Here is a 13703-nt window from a genome sequence, read left to right as displayed (position 1 = left end):
AAACACTTCGAGAAAAGAGTCATGTAACCTCGACGTGAACAATCGTGTCACCCGAAAAAGCTATTAATCAACAAGAAGCAAAGAAGACTTCTTGAATTAACAAAGCACTATAAGAAATTAAATTTTGAAAAAAACTGTCACCATGTTATCTTTACTGACCAACTAGGCATTAATATTTCAGATCGGACGATCGTTCTTATCTGTCTGGGGCGGCGTCCTCCCACAGCTGTCGTACCAAGTTGGTGTCGCTCTCAAAAAGGTGAGAGAATATTCTCAATTCATTGGTCAAGTGTATGGACCTGTTTTAAAGAACGCCCTACCACGGTTCCGTGCTAGCCGTTGCTATGGAATACAATACTTAATTAGTTCTTCTAAACTTTCTAGGAAATGAACTTTGCTTCTTAAAACAGTCTTTCAAAATCTCTGTAGGCTGAGAATATTTAAATGATGGTGAGACTCACAAAACAGAAACGGTTGCATTTCTTTAAAAAATATATATTATCAATATTCAGTGTTTGATTAAGCTAATTTAAATCTCGGTACTATGTATCATCTTAAAAATATGAACAAGAAGAATATCTTTGTTTCATGATCTTGAGAACTATTTTGAAACAAATGCCATAATTAAGAAATAAGTAGATTAGGTTGAAGATACACATTATCATCAAAAAAATTTCTGTTTGCTTAATAATTGATTGATCAGCCTCTATTATTTATATTGATATACAGACCAGTGGACTACAAAGGGACAGAAAAAACGAGAGTATATGTTCCTTCTGTGTGTACCTAGTGTTCACTGAACGTTTAAACCAGCCTCTCAAGATCCATGTCATTTGGATTATTGCGATACTATTGGTCTGGATCACGAATTCAAATTCGATAGCTTGGATATCACCAGGAAATTTATGTTTTGGCTATGCTGCTTTATCGCTCATGAGATGTGAGATCTTTCCTCTAATACTAAAGGTAACAAACTTATTCACCCTTTTTTCTTTCTGACGTTTTCTGCTATCTACCCAAGGACTAAATTATTGGAAATCAATGTTTAGGAATAACCTTTTTAGCAGCCAAGAACATATTCATTAGCTTTATTGCCACTGTATATCAAGAAATAGTTCAATAAATGAAGTGTACGATGACAAGCGTGATTTTTTTACCTGCCCTTTTAATACCCTAATATCGCCTGCATTAGTGAAGAGGCACATGTATCCTAGTATTATCAAATTAATCGACAATAATTTGCCGTGATTCCTAACACAATAAAATCTCCCGGACTTTATTAATACAATAGGATATCAAAAACCTGTGCTTTGGTAATCATCATCACTAGATGATGGATTCTACATAACTTTATTGACAAAGACAGTTAGCTTATTACATCTTGATTGTTTAACAAGGTGTGCTGCTACTAAAAATTAGTTTCATGTACTTTATTTTTTGCAAGCCTTCGACACAAGTAATTAAACACAATTAAATGTGTTTTCACCTTTAAAAAAATGGTGAGCTAATCCACCCAGGCAAATTTTGTCGTTTATTCATGTTTTAATTAGTCCTCTTAGAAGACGAGTGGTCATATTTTTGCTGCTATATGATTAAAGCAGCCATCTGTGGATATTCTAGTTGGATAATTTAATCGCTAAATTGATATTTGGTATAATAGTTTATATTAGGGCCAAATTACGATACACATCTCCCTGTTAAGAGGCTCTTTTACGGAGGCTTTGTTTATTGATAGATTCCTTACTTAAAAGGAGGCAGCATTTTTTTCAACTAGTTTGTCATTTAGAGTTGTGGACCTATTTTTCAATTTAGCAGAGAAGGGATGTAAGTTTGTTTCTATAATAATACCATCGTGAATAAGCTAAACAGCTGTTCAATTTACACTGCTAGTTTGCCATGTTTCGGTAGGGATAGCATTCCGAGAACTATCGCTGGTAGCGATGTTTCATATAGTTAAACAGATCTCGTGCAAGAACGTTTCTGTCGAATGCGTATGGGCGTTTTGTTTTCTATTGACGGCAGTGTAGATATCTTAAAATGTTACAGTTGAAACTGCAGCTTTGTGACAGCTGAAAATGGAATCTGTAACGCATTCTTCAAGTACTGAGCAGTATGTCCGAGTCCCTTGGTGATGGAAGATACCATTAAAGTGTTAAATGTAAGAATATCCACAGTTATGTTTTGGAAATGTGGACGAAAAAGGTTGTAATAAAGTGTGCAACTTACATATTGTCATGTAGACGTATTAAGCTGGACAGTTTTATAAACATCAGGTGTCCTCCCTTTTTTCTCTTCTTTAAAACAAAACAGGGCCCGATTGACAGCAACGCTGTGATTTAACATGTTTATTTATGAGACATATGTCACCTATTGGAAAATAAAATCGTCTTTGACATTATTAAACCATGTGCGAATGAGTTTTCTTGTTTGATTTATAACAAAAAAAAAAAATAATTAGAACTGTTAGATGCATCGTAATATTAGATACAAGCTCACCTCAGCATTTGCCAGACAAAGATATAAACATAATATCACTTGTTATAATAAAGGAAAAATGGACGTCAATACCAGTCAGCAAATTGTACGCAACTGTTCTTGTAGGAGTACTCTTAGATAAACATATAAACCTCGACTTAGAGATCTTCGCTAAAGGGATCAATGAAAGAATGTACAACTCGCCAGTTTGTTATGCCACTTTAAATAAAATTTATTTAGGTTCAAATTATTCTAGATCAATGTTATCATGCTACAACCGCGAGAAACTTGTCAATCTATTTAGTGCTTGTTCTCTGAAGTAACACCGGGCGTTACTTGAACAACCAGGTCAAAACTGCTTTACCTACTCCATTAACAAAGTATAAAACTATATAGTTAAACTCATGGATGCGGATGATTTATATATAAGGATTACCGAAGTATCCGTTGTATTTTTTATTATACAAAAATGTGTTGAACTTTTTACAAGAGAGAAGGAATAAAGGGTGTGAAGGGTACTTTTTTTTTTTGTTTTTTTTTTGTTTGGTTTTATCTAATTAAATGCTGATGGTTGAAGTGTTGAACGTGTGCTTAAAGCAAATATTATAAAAATGGAAGTGAAAAAAAAAGACGGAGATATATGATTGGGTTTTTTTTAGATAGTGACAGTAGCATTGATCTTGGTAGCATCGAAACCGGGCATAGGGAAACTACGAGCGAATTCAACGACTTCCTTCTTCAATTGAGCGATTTCTTGGTTACCATCAAGAGCAGCGACAAAGTCCTTCATCAACTTAGAACCACACTTTTCTTGAACATCCAAAGCAATTTGAACAGTTCTGTGAAGATATTCGGCGACCTTGACAAAGTCATCTTCCTTCAAAGAGCGAGAGGTCAATGCAGAAGCACCAAGACGGACACCACCGGGGGTGACAGCGGACTTATCACCGGCAATAGAGTTCTTGTTGATGGTAATATGAACCATATCACAGATACGCTCAACCTTGGAACCAGTCAACTTTTGAGGCTTCAAATCCCAAAGAACCAAATGGTTGACAGTGGTACCAGTAGCCAACTTATAACCGTAAGAGGCAAGAGTATCAGCGAGCTTCAAGGCATTGGCACGAACTTGCTTGGCGTATAACTTGAATTCGGGAGAAGCAGCTTGCTTCAAAGCAACAGCAACAGCAGCAATGGTGTTGTTGTGAGGTCCACCTTGACAAGAGGGGAAGACGGCTTGGTTAACACGAGATTCGAGCTTATCACCCTTATCACGACGGAAGAAAATCAAACCAGCACGAGGACCACGAAGAGTCTTGTGGGTGGTGGTGGTAACGATATCACAGAAATCGAAAGGAGATAAAGCTTCCTTACCGGCAATCAAACCGGAAATATGAGCCATATCACACATGAGGTAAGCACCATGTTGGTCAGCAACCTTACGCATAGTATCATATTCCCACTCGGCAGGGTAAGCAGAAGCACCACAAATCAACAATTGAGGACGGAAAAGAGCAGCATTCTCTTCGAGACGCTTATAATCAATCAAACCGGTAGTGGGATCAACTTGATAAGGCATGGAAGCAAAGTAGATAGAAGAAGCGGAAATCTTCTTCTTGGCGGTTTGATAACCGTGAGTTAAATGACCACCAGAGGGGAGATCAAGACCCATAAGACGATCTTGAGGTTGGATCAATGCAGTCAAAGCGGCAAAGTTGGCAGTGGAACCAGAATAAGGTTGAACATTGACACCCCATTGTTCAGGGTTCAAACCGAAAGCGGCCAAAGCACGTTGTTGGCAGAGAACTTCGAGTTGATCAATGAACTCGTTACCACCATAGTAACGAGCACCGGGAAGACCTTCGGAGTACTTGTTGGTTAAAGCAGTACCGTTGGCTTCGATGACAGCTTGAGAGGTGAAGTTCTATAATTGTGATTAATTTACAAACTCCCTCTTTAATTGTTTTGACCCAACACGTTATTAGACGCGCTTCCTAACTTACCTCAGAGGCAATAAGCTCTAAACCAGACCATTGTCTAAGCTTTTCGTTCTCAACAATTTCATAAATCTCCTTATCCTCTTGTTCAAGAGTGGTGTTGAGACAGGTGTTCCAAGAATCAGTAGCTTTAACGGACATGTTGAATAAAATTTGCTTGTTTTTTTAAGAAAAAAAAGTAAAGAAATATGTAGAAAAAAAAATTGGAGAAATTCAGCTCGCTTTAATATAGTGGCTTGCCTCTCCAGATTAGACGGCGATTTAAATTTAGAAATAGATTAAAAGATGGATGAAATGTTTTGGATAATCCAATCATTTTTGAACAAAGTGGTCGTTCACACCAAAATTTTAGGAGATGGAAAAAGATGGCTCATTGTAAGAGTCATTAAAAACTCCGCCTGTTTACATTTTATTTTTTTGATATTTTAGGCGGTGGTTGATCCTCGCTTGGAAATATCAAGCTCAATGACCTCGATAGCTTCGGAGACCTTTCTAAATACATGATCTTGACCTACTAAATACAATAAACCAGACTTTTTGAACATGCCAAATGGTTGCTCTCGAAGTCTTACAAAGTAGACCTCGACTGATCTCGCTTTGTATGTTTCTACGATTTCGTAGAAAATTTGAATGGCGCTATAATATTTCAAAATATGCGTGTTTTAGAAATAAGTAAAACGTACAGTAGTTCTGTTATATGGCTTACCTGGCATCAATCGATGGCATACTGCTAACATCAAAAATGGTATACAATGACTCGCTTCGGCGAGGGCTCTCTGAAGGGTGAATAGACATATCACCAAACATTTCTAATCTTCTTAATCGGTCTTTTAATTGACCTTTTACAAGAGTGGAGGGGGGGGGGAGAAAAAAAGATTTGGGTCATTTAGCATGAAAGACGTGGATTAGATTACGATGGGATCTTAAAGATATCTTACCTGTGTTTGCAAAGAATAACGCTTCTTCAATACGAACAATGAGCACATCTTGTAAATGCTCGATTTCGGTTGGATCATCTTGAATAGGCTTAAATTTATTCACTGATCCCTTTACTCTACCCTGTTAAAAAAAAAAAAAAAAAAAAAAAAAAAAGATGGGGAGTTAGTCATAGTCATAGAGGGACAAAATAGTAAAATCTATTTTATAACTAGTCACGGTCAACTTATCCCCCCACCCGTTCTTTTCCCGTAAATTACTTACCATGATTGAAATCCGGGGATAACTTGTCTCACGAATTGTTAAGAGAAGTGACAATGTTACTGCTAAAAGAGTACCAAATTCAAGTGAGATGATGATCGTGGCAAAAAACGTAACCAGCAATAAACCCAAATCTCTCCAAGCACCAATTTTGAAAATAAAATGTAAATCTTCTGGAAGTTCTGAAAGAAGAGATAATACAGCTACGAAAATGATGGATGATAATACTGCCTTAGGCAAGTAGTAGAAGTAAGGTAACAAGAACAAGATGGCCATTAAAGCAATAGCACCAGTCACAAGACAGGCCATTTGAGTACGGGCACCGGCCTTGTCATTGATTTTACTACGAGACACCTAATAACACGCATGAGTAAAATACCCCACACACACACACTTTCTATTGACTGATGATGAACACTTACCGATCCAAAGGCGGGAATTCCTTGAAATAATCCACTACATACATTGGCTACACCCAAAGCGACCAACTCTCTGTTAGCACTGACGGAATAATTGTGTTTACTGGAATAAATCTTTGCAATGACAATTGATTCAACAAATCCAATCACTGAAATCATGGCGGAAGAGACCAATAAATCCTTCATATGCTTACTGGGTGGGAAAGAAGGGATAGAAGGAAGTGGTATACCAGCACTTTCAATCTTACCCAAAATAGCCAGGCCTTGATGTTCCCAATCGAAATGATATGTTAATAAGATGGCAGCAACGACGACCACCAAGACATCAGGGAAGAGTTGGAACCATTTCTTGGTTTGACCGTATTTCGATTTGATAATACGCATGTTGAATAAAATAGTTACAGCTACAGCCGAGATGGCAGTTGATAATCCATGTGCATACTTGATATTCTTTACCAAAAAATAAAGTCTTTCTACCGTAGTAGATGCTTCTGAGATGCCCCAACTTTGACTTCTTTCTACCAAACCTAATAATGTAATACCTTGCTGGACCATAACAACAAGTGCTACACCACTGATGAAACCACGTAAAAGAGCTCTACTCATGAGACTATCCAAGAAACCAAGTCTGAATATACCAAGCAAGAATGTAAAGAGACCCACAAAGAGTGTCATGAGGCATGACCAGGCCAGTGGGTCAATTTCATAATCATCTGACTTGATATGTTGTTGTTGTGCAATAGAGGAACCGATTAAAAGAGCTAAAGTTGCTTCAGGTCCCACAGACATTTGTCTAAAATTCGGGTTATTCATGAACTCTAAATATTCTTTATGTGTTTCCCATACCTTGACATGCCAAAAAAAGCATAGGATATAGCAGGGAATGCAATACCGTATAAACCGTGAATTGCATCCAACTTACAGAGCGCAGTTGCATAAGACAAACCTTGTGGAATTAACAAACAAGCCAATGTGATACCTGCGAGACAATCTCCCAGAAATAAGTGTCGGTTATAAAGAGGTAACCATTGAAGGATAGGAAGGTAATACTTTGATCGAATTTTTAAAGTGCTCCATAAATCTTTGGGTGCTTCGTCACTTAATCTCGCTGATGGTACTGTGCATGAAAAATGTACGCTTTTATTATTATTTAAATTCATTTTATGTGTATACATAATATATCTTGTTAAAAAAAAACATTATCGACACTTACAGGGCGAGGAAGTCAGATAGCGTGGAATTTGGTCTTCGACACTCAACAACATTTGAGTTTCTGCAAAGGCATTAGGAGGATGGATCTCTTCATCATCTGTGTCTTCTAAATGAATTGAACGAGCACCTAACAAAACAAAAAAATCGGTTGGGTTTTAAAATTTTGTCAATAAGTCAAAAAAAAAAACACAACTTACTACTCGGAGTCGATAGATTGTCCGACTTAAACATTTCTACGAAAAAAAAGGGAAAGGTGGAAGGAGAGGCAATTTATCGAGCAAAATGGACTTTTTATCCATAAAAAAAAAAAAAAAAAAAAAAAAGAAGGTTATGCAATATTTCCAAAAGGCGGTGTGGGACCCGCCTAAGTGTGACCGTATATGTGTGATTTGGCAACTATTAAAGCCCCTATGAAATATGTATCTCCACTGCCCCCCCTTCTCTCGCTTTTACGCTGTATTATCTCCTCCTTTGAAACAGGCCAAGTACAAATATATACAGATTAAATCCATTTCATTCAGGCTTGCATTTTTTTTTTTTTTTGCACGTATTCGATCAAATCGAGTATGACGCTTTCTTCTCATTTGACCTTATGATACACCGGTGTAAAGACACCCGATATCTTATCCCTTTTGTGTCAGTGCGTGACTTATACTGAAATATCTAATTCTAGGCTCGGTCTACTCACTACACACACAAAAGAGAAAATTAACATTTCAAAGACACGTTTCCTCAAAATCACTAATCTAAAAATAGGCTTTCCGGTGTCAAGAAAATGACCCCGTTCGTATGATTTATGATCTTTATACTACCTGGACCTGATGATAATGATGATTAGAAATTGTCGGCACTTAAACATTGCCATTTCTGTGTAAAGTTTCTGCAACGGAAGAGACCTTTCAAAAAGTATCCGGTAGGGTTCTTTAGCAAATGAAACTGTATCAATTAGTCGCATTTGACTTGTCACACGAGCTATATACTTTATCAGGTTTGTTTAAAAAGGGGTTCATTCTAATGGAATGGTTATAAACCCGAAAATGTGGGGTAAATGTAGGCGTAACTCTCTCTTAGTTAAAAAAAAAAACCTTATAAACAGCGTGAGAATTCACCTGGGTCCTGAATTTGTCATTGCTGATGTGATAATACACTATATTGTTAGTGGGTCATCTCTCTCCTCAAAGATAATACAAGAGAAGGTTTGCGCTTCCCTCTCCCTATATTCTAGATTTCTCTTATGTAAATCTTTATAAGCTGCTTGTACCATGTTAATCAGTAACGAATAGTAGGTATGTGCATCAAATACTGTTGTATTCAGTCATGCCCTCCGTTCTGTGCAATCTCTTATATTTAAACTCCACGGTGCTATTCAGTAGTTGTAACATAGTGTCATTTAGATTAAATATTATGGTAATATGAATTGATAGCATCAACAAATAAAACACTTCATTAGTCGTCATTTTGAAGGGCGAGTGACCTATCTCGGCTGTTTAGGTTATTTGTTATGTTTATAGCTTTAATTCACTATACACACAAAAAAAAGACTGACGATTACTGCTTTATAATGTGATGCGTATGGTTGGAAAAGAGAGAAGTGGGGGTGCTTCTTGCTAAGTGAATAACTGAGGTATGATCAACAACAAACAGTTTTGTATTCTATCCTGAAAATCAGGGACACTTCACATAACAAGTTAAAAAAAAGGGCCCTCGAACGCTATCACACAACACCGCTTGAAAGAAATTATATATATACAAACAGAGGGTTACATTAGAGCAAATAAAGTAGTAATGAGAGAAGCTTATTTCGAGAATGTTATTGATGAGATAAATGTACATGTCTACAACAGTCAATGTTGAGATGGAACAGAAAAGTGCATCTGAAGCAACTGAGACTCATGTCGAAACTAGTGGCAGGTTGTAAAGCTTATGGGCCTTACAATATTAGAATATTTCTCTAGCTTATGCAATAAGAGGAAGTCGGCTGAAGTGGGTAAAATTTAGAAAGAGCTTCTCCCCTATCAGCCAACAAAGAAAAGCCAAAGTAAGGTACAACTGCGTATAATGTTGTAACTTTCTTCCGAAACTTCATGCATGTGGGTCTCTTAGGGACAGTAATGTAGGATTATCGCCTCGAACTAAATGCAGATTTATCACAATTAACATATGTTATAGCTTACTTCCAACTTTTCGTTTGAACTTAATCCTAATATTTCTGCGTAAAATTAAGAACCAATGAGCTCAAGGACGAAAGAGTAACGATGGGATTGTTGGAAGAGAAATAATCGTTCAAGATACATTCGTTCATAACTATTACGTTGCTTTTGATTGTATATTCTTAATTCCAAGTCTTAAGGGCAGCTACGACACCGATCTTACGTCGTGACTACGTGGACTTTGGCTCTCTCTAAGTAAAGCGAAAATGCAAATGTTCTTCAATGGTTTGGCGAATTAAAACAAGTGCAAAAGAAAGCAAACAAACCACAACAAACGAAAGGAGACAACTTTAGTATATTCTTGTCTATAACCGAACTGCAGATCAGCTATTAGAAGATACGTATACATGCCATAGGGTATTACTTATTGTCTTAAATAACTGTTTTGCAGCATGTATGATAGATCACACAAAGAGAAGTTTGGGCCGGGAGATCGAGTTTGGTTATTTTCGACAACGGTCATAAACAATGACCAAGTAAAGTTTAGAGGGTTACGAGATGGTGTCACGAATCAACTTTGCGACCAGCTAAAAAGGAGGCAAAGCCTTGGAAAATTGTTGCTTTTGGGTATATACAAACTTAAGACATCGAAGGTTAGTACAACATGCTACTATTTAAGTAAGACATTCTGGGCCGACATTCTTTAGTAGATATATAGCTTTTGCTCCGAAACAATTTTCGGCGGTGGGGATTTCTACAAAAGTTTATCAAGTATTGTGAAAAGTCGTGGTGTGATGGCCGCAAAGGATATGTTTTACATCGCTGCATTAATCTGGGGCGGAAATGACCGTCCCAATGTCTCTAGAGGACAAAGTGCTACCCTAGAGTGTAAGTTGTGGGGGTGCCGACTTTATATTTTTCCAGGTAAAAGCTGAATTGAATTTTATTTTTTTGCGAAAAACAGGTAAAAACTATTTTTTTATTTGTCTGAATTTTAAAGTATTCCGGTTACTATATTTGGACTGCCTCGTAAGCAGTATCTTTGATTGGTACGGGAAATAATCTTCCGGATTACGAGGCCTTGCGTATTAAACATATTTAATCGGGGCGGGCTGGGTATATAATTGAAGTTGAAAGGTGAGCCTTTCTCTCTTTTTTCTCATTGTCATCAAAACAAAAATCATAAAAATGCCTGCTATTACTGTTCCCTCCGAATACGGTTACGTAAGTATTTTCATCCAATTTCTAAGGGAGCCACGGTTAATTTTTTTTTTTAGGTTCTCGCTGTCGCTGTCGCCAGTGCTCTTTACACTCTTAGTTTAGCTATGAAGGTCGGTGGTGCTCGTAGAGCTGCCAAGGTCCCCTATCCTTATAGTAAGTCTTTAATGCAAAAGGGTTTTTTGAGGTATATTTTTTTGACTTATTTGGGTAAATTTTATTAGTGTATGCTGAAAAGGAAGAAGCTGAAAAGGATCCCAAGAAGAACGTTTTCAACTGTACTCAACGTGCTCATCAAAATACCCTTGAAATCCTTCCCATCTACAACACTTTGTTGTTAGTTGGTGGTATTAAATATCCTGAAGTCTCTGCCGCTGCTGGTGTTCTCTTCATCTTGGGTCGTATTGTCTTTGTCAGTGGTTATTCTACTGGTAACCCCGCCAAGCGTACTCGTGGTGCTTTCGGTATGCTTGGTCTCGTTACTCTTCTCGGTACTGCCTCTGCTACCATCTATAACCTCCTCAAGTAAAGGAAAAAACTAGAAAAAAAAAAAAAAAAAAAAAAAAAAAGACGGGTCGCTTTAAGATGAAAAGGTTCAATCCTTTTGTTTAGCAAATTGTATAAATAAATGAACAGCTTTTTTCCCATATATTTCTATTGTTTCACAAAAATTAATCAAAAATGCCATTTTGTGTGTGACTTGAAAGATCCTTTGTGTCTCCCTTCAATGAGTAAGATTACCTCAAAATGAAAATTATTACGTGTTTTACGAGATAATGTGTTACACGGTTCACTGGTGACACTATCCAGATGAACAAAAAGTTGATCTATCCTACCTTTTGATTTCAATTCGAATAATCCATACTGACCTTATCCGCTTATTTGGTTTATCCAGAATTATAGTTTATTTAGTTTAGATCCATTACGTATGTAATTTAACTACTGGATCCATTCATCAATTCATTTTGTCTAACATCCATCCTAAAGTCTCGTATCTAGTGACTGTAATCTATAAAAAGGTGATATACGCTTCCTGTTATTTATGCAGCCCCGGCCGCCAATCCCAATCCATCTCTTCGTTGATCCTGCCATCCTATTGCCATTGCAGTACATCCTTTTGGCCATCTAACATTGGTACCATAAAGCGATTCAATTTCATGCATAAATTCATCAAAATAATTCCATTTTTTGATCGCCTTTTGCGCCTTTTCAAATCCACCGTCGGGCCAAATCATTTTCGAATGATCTTTATGCATCATAAAGACTTCACGTAATATCATGAACCGGAACTTTTCCGCATTCAAATGTAGCGCATGCGCTTGTTTATCTCCACCTTGGTTTTTAAACCGGGCATCATACAGGGGTGCAGATCGATGCAAGATATAATAGGGCTCCCATTGAGATTCAAAGCAAACTTCATAAGCAAGCGGGTTGCCTAATAATAAAGGTCGAACCATGGCAATCTCTGTAGCTAATGTAGGTCCATGTCCAGCTCCCGGATCTGTAATATAGGCAATATCACGTCCCACCAATTTCCTCAGTTCGTCATAAGAATCAGGTAAAGGTATTTGATCATACCCTTCGCGCAAAGCAAAGCAAGGTACAACCCACGCCGTATCGGGTATCTTCCCAGATTGATATGCGATAAAAGGAAGAAGTTTGTTGCGGAGATATCCATATAAATTAATCGAAGGTGAGAAATCGGCATCCAAGACAAAGATATACTCTGTGGATGATTCTGTAATAGCTATATTTCGAAGATGGTTGATAGGATAAGCAAGATGTGCGTTACTGAGATAATTCGGTTTGACAAGTGCTAATGTGACTCCAGCATAAGCCTCTAAATTCTTTTGAACACTAAAGAATTCCACAAGTTCCTCAATATCTGCTGCATTGGTGAGATAACTAATTTTTAGACGTGTCAGTGATCTATATACCGCACATAGAGGCGACCCCTTTTTGTTTACTTACATGGCAGCGGTAATAGGGCCACTCCAAGATTTGATAGCTTTTGCAAATGTTTCTAATCGATTGACTGAAAATTGACTGATCAAGGTAACATCCATCGTATCCAAAATTTCCCCTGCATGCTGTACAAGAATTATTTCTTGACTTTGACTGGATTTATCTAATCCTTTTTTTGTTAAATCATAATTTTAGTAAACTCTATAATATAAATACCTTTCATCAAGTTTTTCATTTGCGTGGCCATAATCAAGATATCAGCTTTAATGAAAAATAATTTTTAGTAGATGCGCGTTTAAAATATTAAAAAAAAATCGAACCTTTCAAATCCAACTCTACAAAGTTGCGACACTTTGTGCCATAACCCGTTTCTGTACATTCTGTCAATCCGTTGGGAATAGTCAACCATTCACCTCCATCGACTCGTCCTTCAACCTTGATGCGTAAATCGCAACCTGTACTCACGTTAATGGTGGATAAATCACGAAATACGCCTGCTTTTGATAAATCGGACCAATTGTACCTTTGGTTGGGTAACCAAGTAGAGCATTTGTTTAAAGGATTACATAATTCAACTGAACAACTCGATGCATGTTTTTCGTACGTGGGTTGTTCTCTTAATTGTATTCTATTGGATTTTTTAGATGAACCACCGGAAGGAAAGAGCATAAAAAATAAAAAGACAATGGCGATTAAAGGAATGATGCCTTTGGCGGGTGATAATAATCTTCTTTGCCATGCGTTTGTGGGAGGCGAAGATGAAAAACGTTTATAATGTCGTCTCGAGTTATTGTAAAAGGGCTTATTTTTATCATTGTCCAAGTTGCTATTCTGACTTGTCGCTTTTCTACCCAAAAGCTTGTCCATTATTTAAAAAGGAGGACGAGAGAGCTTTTTTTTCTATGGTTAAAAAAGGAAACTTGCTAAAAACCAAAAAAAAAAAAAAAAAACTCGGTAAATTCATAATTTCGCACCAAGAATTGGGATCACTTTCAAAAATAATACCCTAATTCACTGATCTTTTTAGTATTATGTAGACTAAAATGAGAAGATTAAGAAAAAACTTCATG

The 13703-nt window shown here is 37.1% G+C and overlaps 4 protein-coding genes across 4 annotated transcripts; 1 reads left to right on the top strand and 3 right to left on the bottom strand.

Annotated features, from left to right (window-relative positions):
• Positions 1 to 2896: 2896 nt before the first annotated feature.
• On the bottom strand, positions 2897 to 4687 carry EV154DRAFT_445363 (serine hydroxymethyltransferase). The gene is made up of 2 exons (XM_051597085.1): positions 4479 to 4687; positions 2897 to 4399 (listed from the first exon to the last, which is right to left on the bottom strand). The coding sequence occupies exons 1-2, from the start codon at positions 4611 to 4613 to the stop codon at positions 3131 to 3133; spliced, it is 1404 nt and encodes a 467-aa protein (XP_051456358.1). The 5' UTR covers positions 4614 to 4687; the 3' UTR covers positions 2897 to 3130.
• On the bottom strand, positions 4688 to 7610 carry EV154DRAFT_512907 (sulfate transporter family-domain-containing protein). Its single transcript, XM_051601972.1, has 8 exons — positions 7498 to 7610; positions 7302 to 7427; positions 6935 to 7205; positions 6092 to 6881; positions 5673 to 6023; positions 5411 to 5531; positions 5179 to 5311; positions 4688 to 5108 (listed from the first exon to the last, which is right to left on the bottom strand). Exons 1-8 carry the CDS (start codon positions 7529 to 7531, stop codon positions 4898 to 4900), a joined length of 2037 nt encoding a protein of 678 aa, XP_051456357.1. The 5' UTR covers positions 7532 to 7610; the 3' UTR covers positions 4688 to 4897.
• A 2911-nt stretch (positions 7611 to 10521) lies between these two features.
• On the top strand, positions 10522 to 11282 carry EV154DRAFT_512898 (uncharacterized protein). Its single transcript, XM_051601971.1, has 3 exons — positions 10522 to 10674; positions 10728 to 10824; positions 10893 to 11282. The coding sequence occupies exons 1-3, from the start codon at positions 10639 to 10641 to the stop codon at positions 11195 to 11197; spliced, it is 438 nt and encodes a 145-aa protein (XP_051456356.1). The 5' UTR covers positions 10522 to 10638; the 3' UTR covers positions 11198 to 11282.
• On the bottom strand, positions 11243 to 13678 carry EV154DRAFT_445354 (glycosyl-transferase for dystroglycan-domain-containing protein). The gene is made up of 6 exons (XM_051597084.1): positions 13661 to 13678; positions 12954 to 13587; positions 12850 to 12894; positions 12640 to 12796; positions 11410 to 12573; positions 11243 to 11322 (listed from the first exon to the last, which is right to left on the bottom strand). Exons 2-5 carry the CDS (start codon positions 13498 to 13500, stop codon positions 11709 to 11711), a joined length of 1614 nt encoding a protein of 537 aa, XP_051456355.1. The 5' UTR covers positions 13501 to 13587; positions 13661 to 13678; the 3' UTR covers positions 11243 to 11322; positions 11410 to 11708.
• Between the last annotated feature and the right edge of the window lie 25 nt (positions 13679 to 13703).

Source organism: Mucor mucedo (assembly GCF_025094135.1).
Source record: "Mucor mucedo strain NRRL 3635 chromosome Unknown EV154scaffold_62, whole genome shotgun sequence".
Classification (NCBI taxonomy): domain Eukaryota; kingdom Fungi; phylum Mucoromycota; class Mucoromycetes; order Mucorales; family Mucoraceae; genus Mucor; species Mucor mucedo.
This window is presented reverse-complemented; position numbering and strand designations above follow the sequence as displayed.

Coding starts and splice junctions, on each gene's coding strand:
- EV154DRAFT_445354 (XM_051597084.1), bottom strand. CDS start 13,500: ATGGACAAGCTTTTGGGTAGAAAAGCGACAAGTCAGAATAGCAACTTG. Junction 12,895..12,953: donor TGTAGAGTTGGATTTGAAAG/GTTCGATTTTTT, acceptor TTTTCATTAAAG/CTGATATCTTGATTATGGCC. Junction 12,574..12,639: donor GGCCCTATTACCGCTGCCAT/GTAAGTAAACAA, acceptor TCTAAAAATTAG/TTATCTCACCAATGCAGCAG.
- EV154DRAFT_445363 (XM_051597085.1), bottom strand. CDS start 4,613: ATGTCCGTTAAAGCTACTGATTCTTGGAACACCTGTCTCAACACCACT. Junction 4,400..4,478: donor TAGAGCTTATTGCCTCTGAG/GTAAGTTAGGAA, acceptor TCACAATTATAG/AACTTCACCTCTCAAGCTGT.
- EV154DRAFT_512898 (XM_051601971.1), top strand. CDS start 10,639: ATGCCTGCTATTACTGTTCCCTCCGAATACGGTTAC. Junction 10,675..10,727: donor TTCCCTCCGAATACGGTTAC/GTAAGTATTTTC, acceptor TTTTTTTTTTAG/GTTCTCGCTGTCGCTGTCGC. Junction 10,825..10,892: donor CAAGGTCCCCTATCCTTATA/GTAAGTCTTTAA, acceptor AAATTTTATTAG/TGTATGCTGAAAAGGAAGAA.
- EV154DRAFT_512907 (XM_051601972.1), bottom strand. CDS start 7,531: ATGTTTAAGTCGGACAATCTATCGACTCCGAGTA. Junction 5,312..5,410: donor GTTATTCTTTGCAAACACAG/GTAAGATATCTT, acceptor CTCTTGTAAAAG/GTCAATTAAAAGACCGATTA. Junction 5,109..5,178: donor ATGCCATCGATTGATGCCAG/GTAAGCCATATA, acceptor GAAATATTATAG/CGCCATTCAAATTTTCTACG.